At 61.1% G+C, this 6504-nt stretch overlaps 1 pseudogene across 1 annotated transcript; it reads left to right on the top strand.

Annotated features, from left to right (window-relative positions):
* The first annotated feature begins 1446 nt into the window (after positions 1-1446).
* LMJF_14_0470 lies at positions 1447-2703 on the top strand (annotated as a pseudogene). Its single transcript has one exon. A coding segment is annotated over exon 1 (1257 nt).
* Positions 2704-6504: the final 3801 nt, after the last annotated feature.

Consider the following 6504-nt stretch of genomic DNA (forward strand, 5'->3'; position numbering starts at 1 on the left):
AAGTGCCTGTGCAGCACCGCGTCGTTAATGAGCAGGACGCGTGCGAAACGCGCGACTTCTCATCATCGTCATAAGCCCAACGGAAACGGAGAAGGAAAAAACAACAACAACACTTTTCAGCTCGGCGCGTCGATTCTCTGCTATGGAGCACGAGCTAAACTCCGCTTCAACCAGCCCTCCACACGTCTACTACGTGCTGCGAAGCAGCGGCAGGCACGCCGCTACGGCTGTGCGCAGACACAGCCATCTGAGCACAGCCCCTGCCTCGAACCCCACCCACCACCCGCCCCGCAGGTTGCCTCACAGCAGCTACCATTGTGCCGGTTGCCACGTGCTGCATCCTCCTCGGGGTGGCTCCTCCCGCTCCCCACCACCAGCAGGGCAGTGTGAGGGCCAGGTGTGGGGTACGCTCGAGTCACGCTGACACGCTGCCCATCATACAAATCGTGCAAGCTTCTTCACGGCCGCGGGTCGCACCGACGCAGCGCCGTCCAGGACCTGACCGCCGGCGTGGGCGCTGGACCCTGTCACGACCGGAAGCGGCCCCGCCTCCTCGCAAGAGAGAGAGTGGGGGCACCGGGTCCCGAGATGCGACGCACTGTGTGTGGGTATGTTTGTGTCTACCGGTCATGAGGGACATCCGAGAAGTGACAATAATGGACGGTCGAGAGCACAACAGCCGTGTGAGTTATTGCCTCTTCTTCGTTGCGCTGTCGTGGACGAAACCGGGGTGCCCTTGCGCGGGGCGGTGAAGCGGTCTTCTCCGCTGCCACCACCAACAAGCAAAAAATAACGCGGCATGCGCGCAGTCATCGATGAGCGTGGAGAGGGACAGGCAACGCGAGCTGGCATGCTCCGGTCGAAGTGAGGCTGATGCTGCTCAACAACTGGCCTCGGCAACGCATACATCCGTCGCCTCTAATCTCCAATCACCACCTTCTGCACTTCCTCGTTTCGTCTCTCATCTGCTTCATCCTCATCCCGGCCTCTCTCAACGCACGCACACTTTCAGTTTGGGTGCATTCACACACACACACGGACATTCACAGATACTCCACAAGATTGACGCTCTTCTCGCTATCGTCGATAGACTCGCTCAGGCCCCGCGTGTGTGTGTTTTTTACGCTTGTGACTGAGTCTCTCTGCCTTACTCATGAAGGTAGTGCCAGCCTTTGCCCGGGTGGGGCGGTCCTGTCCCTGCCGCTGTTGCTGCCGTTGTTCGTCGTGCTCACGGCATGTGGAGCGCCCCTGTCTCAAGCTCACAAAATGGACAAGGAAAAGAGCCTCGTGTCTCTGGTATAGTCTCAGTGCGCACCCCTTGGCATGTGGCCCTGTCGGCGCCATCCCTGTACCGTGCCGCCGGTGAGGTTCCGCATCTGCACGTCGCCGTCATGAGTGTGCCGTTGCGGGGGGCACTTCAAACACCTCTGGGCGCTTGCGGAGGAGATGGCCTGTCGCAGCCACAAAGTAACATGCGTGGAGCAGGCGGTGTGGTGTGAAACTCTATTGCGGCACAGCCAGCACACTGCGCCGCTTGTGCTCGCAAACATCAACGCAGCGGCGTATACAAAGCCGATGGCAGAAGGCAACGACCCGCTCGATGTTCAGGGTGTCGCCATTCCACCCTGCAAGGATGTGTTCACTGAGCAAGACTCTCATGCCATTACCAGTGAGAAAACCTCCACCATCATGTCCCTCCAGGTGCTCTTTGAGAATATATTCAAGCACCACGAGCTCGCGTTGCCAGACTACGCACGAGTGGCGCAGGCCGTGCATGCCACTCTGCCTCTCACGACGCTTCTCTGCGACATCACCATCTACGCGTGAGCTGCCGTGGGCCTCAAGATAGACTTTTCGGTATTCAGCGTGTTTCCTTTCATCGCACACATGCCCGTCGGCCTGCAGGCAATGTTGCCAGCCGTGGGACTGGCCTTCCCGCGTCACATGACCTTCCGCGCCCGCATCCCAAACTTTGCCTTCCAGGTCGCCGTCGCCGCCAACGGTGTTCCGCCGCTGCGGGACGTCGACGACGTGGCGGGCATGTACGGCCCAATCATCGGTCCGATTGTGTGGGGGGGACTCGACATCCCTCTACCCCTCAGCCCCAACATCCACCAGGTCGGCCCGCTCAACACCCGCGATCAGCGCCAACCCTACCGCTCGCAGGACCTGCCGTTAGACCTCACCGTTTTCATAGGCAGCTGCTCACAAGGTGTCGTCTACGTAAACTGGGGCACCCAAAGCTTGCCAGACCCGGGGGTGGAGGTTCGCTTGCAGGACGCGCTCGTTGAAGTCGCCCCGCTCAGCGTGGTGTGGAAGCGGCGCACCGCATCAACAAGGCCACCGCCGCCGGCTGCTCGCTTCTACACGACGTCCTGGCTTCCGTCGACTGTACCGGTTCTGAAGCACCCGAACACGCGCTTGTTCCTCACGCACCGCGGCGTCACCTCCCTGCTGGCGTCTGTCGAGGCGGTGGTACCGATCGTCAGCCTCCCACTCTTCGCCGATCAAGCGGATGCTTGCCAGCGCGTCGAGGAGGTCCGCATCGGACTTCCAGCCAGCGAAACGAAAGCATTCGACCCGCGCCGACGTCGTCGCCGTCATTGCGACTGTCACTCAAAACCACAACACCCCAATGGTGCGGCAGCTGCAGAAACTGCGCGCCATCGCCACCGCATACGGCGGCCCACTGCGCGCCGTTGACATTATCAAAGGTCGTCAGTACAACTTGCTCCGTCATCGGAACACACCACTCCGGGGCGTGTGCGAGCTTATCGGTTCCGCTGCGAATCGGGTACGCCCTCGCCGCGTGGTCGGCAGTTCAGGTGGTTGGCGTGTATGCGTGCTGCGTCGTTTGCGCGGGCGGTGCCTACCGATTCCCGCGGTGCGGCCGATGCTCTGGCGCACGACTCGGCCAGCGAAGACCAAACGCAGCAAAGACGCGGCGCCGCCGCGCGCGTGCACCGTGGGCTCGCCTTGGGGGACACCACCACCCCCTCGGGGGTGCGCCAGAAACGAGCGCGCGCCGTAGGCCCCGCCCCCGCCCAAACGGGGCGCCCCCCCCCTCCCCCCCACACACACACCGCAACCCAAACGCCGGCAAGAGCCAAAAGCGAGAAGCGGCGCCAAGCGCGACCTTAGCCGGCACCCGAAAGGCAAAAAAGGGAGGGGAACCAGCAAGCCCGCACCCATGAGGCGAGCCCCCCACCAACCAAACCCCGGCCGGCGGGCCCCCGCAAAGCGGAGACGCCCCCAGACACGGCACACCCAAACCCCCAGCCCCCCGACCGTCGCGAAAACCCTGCCAACAAGAACAGCGGACACCACAACAAAACAGCCGAGGGACAACAGCGGGTCTTTTACTGCCCTTCAAAGATGAAGTTGGCACCCCCGCAACCGCCAGCACAGCAGGCAGGAATCGCATCCCCTTCCCAGAGCCAAAGAATTTTGCAGGACCACGTGAAAAAAAAACACTTCTGCGTTCGGAAATGCTCTTCCCCATAGGCGCCGCAACCGCCACCGTAACAATCCCATCTCTTTTACAAAATCCGGAAAACAGTGTGAATCAAAGGTGCGGAGAGAGGAAAGTGACACGGTTTTCAAGAGGAAACCACACGCACCCCCGCAGCCGTGCGCTGACAAAAAAAGCGCCAACGCCGAGGCGAAGACAACATTCCATCCGCAAGGCGCAAAACTCCTTTACACATGCCGGGGGAAAGGCGAAGGAAGCATTTTTTGCGCAAAGCATGCCCGGCTACTAAGAAGCGGTCGAAACCCCCGCGGCAGGCAGCAAACCGACAAAGGGACCCCGCACCAGTGCTGGGGAAGGTCCCGCCCACACGCCGCCAGCCACCCCAGAAGAGGCCTTTTTGCGGCGCGGCCACGGGCACCTTTCCGAAAGCCGTTCGTGTCTCCCAGGTTTGCAGTCTTTTATTTGCGCCCAACCAAGTAGGAAAGAGGCGCTAAGCATCAACAGCGAAAACCCAAGAAGCCCCGTTACCCCACAGCCCAAACGACGACGCAGGGCCATGGCCATAAAATGCACTTGCTGTTTCGAACGACCCCCGGTTCGCGCGGCGCTGCGTTATAAGGGCTTTGGAAAAAAAAGCGCCGCGCTGCCGGCAAAAGCGGTTGCCCTGACCCAGCTAAAAAGAAAGACCACCTGGCCGCTTTGCATTCCAAGCAGGATGGACATAAAGGGGTCCGCCGTAGGAGCCCCCAAAAAATGGAAACAGCAGAAAGCGCAGCCCACCAAAAACGCAGCGAAGGGACGCAGGCCAACCCAAGAAAGAATTCGCACAACCCACAAAAGCCGCAAACCATCGCGCCCCCGCCGGCCAACGCTAGCAAACCCCTTGCAAAAGAATCCGAAAAAAGCCATCAGCACCGAAACCTGAAAAACGCCCGCGATGCATCAACTGCGCAGGGCTTTCGCGGCCGCAAAACAAAAAAGCAGCCAGCTACAAAACAAGGGGCGCAGCTTTCTGCCACCGCGCTTTGTTTTGTAGAGACGGCCGCATACTTACGCCCCCCTCCCCCCGGGACCAACTAGCCGCTTTTTAAGCCCACAGATGCAAACAGCGGTGTAGCCAAAGCACCCCCCCCCCATCCGCTTTTGGCGCCTTTTGAAATCTTTCCGGCTGCCTGGACGGCCTCCGGGTTTCTTGCACCCCGGAACCGCCACGGCGCAGGGCCATCCTTTTACCCCGGGGCCAAAAGCCGAAGGGTTTCGCGGGTTTGTGAAAAAAGAAACCGGCGTTTCCCGGGCCGAAAGGGGTGGCCCAAAGCGGCCGCCGCGGCGGGTTTCGCCTTCGCCGCCCCAGCCCCCGTGTTTACCGACGCCGCCGGCCCCAGGACCAAAGCGGGATTGCAAAAACCAGGTTTTTCACAAGCCCGCCATTGCGACAAAGCATTATTCACGGGCCCAAACGGTTCAAAGAAAAAGCAGGCCGGCGTGGGCCCGGCCGACGCGATGCCGCGCCGCACCGCGCATCCTTTTAAGAAATACTTTTCATTGCGTATCCGTTTGGTTCTTTTTTTTTGCTCCCCGGGGGCTTTTCGGTTCTGTGCGGGGGTTTTGGGGGCGGTGGGTCGCGGGTTTCCCCTGCCCTCTGGGCCACCCAGCCGGGAAACGCGCGGCGGCCCCCCGCCCAAAGCCCCCCCCCCATTTTTCCCAACTGACGGGCGCCCGCGCGGCACACCCGCCGGCCAAAAAAAGACCACCGGATCCCTTCCCGGGATTTTTGCTAGCATGGCGGCGTCTTTTTTCCTTTTGCCGCGGCCCCGCTTTTTTTTCTGGCCGCGTTTTTGTTTGGGTGAGGTGGCGGGGGGCCCGGGGGCTGTTTTCCCGCGAGAACCCGCAGCCTAGGCACGGGCCAAAACCAAACGACCAGGCCCGGGGCCCAAAGCCCCACGCGGGCCCAGGCGCACAGGCTTTATAAATTCTACCGGCCTCGAAAAGCGGGGCCCTGCGTGGGAGAGCATTTGGGGGTGGTGCTCTGCTTTTCGCGTCTTTTTGCTCGTCTGCCGACGGGTGGTCGGGCGGCTTTGCCGCCACCCAAAACAGAACCACCCCAGGCCCCCCCGCCCGCCGGAAAAAAAAGGGATGGCGGCCGCCCCCGGACCCCACGCCCCCCGAGAAAAACGGGCCACCACACCACAGCTGACAAAAAACGGGGCTTTTCTTGAGGCGGGGGGGGGGCCGCCACCAAAGAAAAAGCGCGCCGGCAGAAATTTGATAGTGTCCGCTTCACAAAAGCGTTTTGGTGCCACAGAGGTTCCACGTTTTGCAAGCCATCGCCTGACGCAAAAGATGCGCCACGCCCATTGGCTACCATTCCCGAAACGTAACCCTTACAGCGTAGAAAAAAATGCATTCGCTTCAACCATTTCATCTCTAGGGGGTTGGCTTCTAGGTTTGCAGGTGGCTTTAAAAGGCAGGAAAAGGCGAAAACCACGTGGCAGGGGCCGCACCGCCACCCACGGGCGCCCAAATGCCAACGAGGCGCAACAAAAGAGCTTGCGGGGGGGTCCCCGGCCCTGCCCCTTTCCTGCCGCTCCCTCCCGCCCCGGCGTGCCCCAAAAAAAGGGCCCCTTTCAGCCCCCGCGTGATTTTTAAAAAGGCCCACCGCATTGGGCGATGGTAACCTGCTTCCGAAAGCGGTTGCGAAGGGGGCCCTTTTTCTTATTCGGGGGGCCCTCGTTTCTATACGTGTTATCATGCGATCTTTTTTCCCTCTGGCATCGCCAGCAGGGTTGCCCAGGAGCGCGCTGCCCCCACCCGAAAACACAAATCCCCGGCCGGGCCCCTTGCGCCTGCGCTCCTCTTGTCCTTTTTTTTAGTGGGCAGCCCTTCGCCCCCGTTCCCTTGCTCACCGGCTTTCCTCTTCCTGCTTAGGCTGGCTCCGCTCATTGCCTTGCCACCGTTCTGTTTTTTTCCTTCGGCTCGCGGCGGGAATTTTCGATGCTCGGTCAGGGCGTTGGCGTCCCGAAAAGGCGCCCGCC

Source organism: Leishmania major, chromosome 14 (assembly GCF_000002725.2).
Source record: "Leishmania major strain Friedlin complete genome, chromosome 14".
In the NCBI taxonomy this organism is placed as follows: Eukaryota; Euglenozoa; class Kinetoplastea; order Trypanosomatida; family Trypanosomatidae; genus Leishmania; species Leishmania major.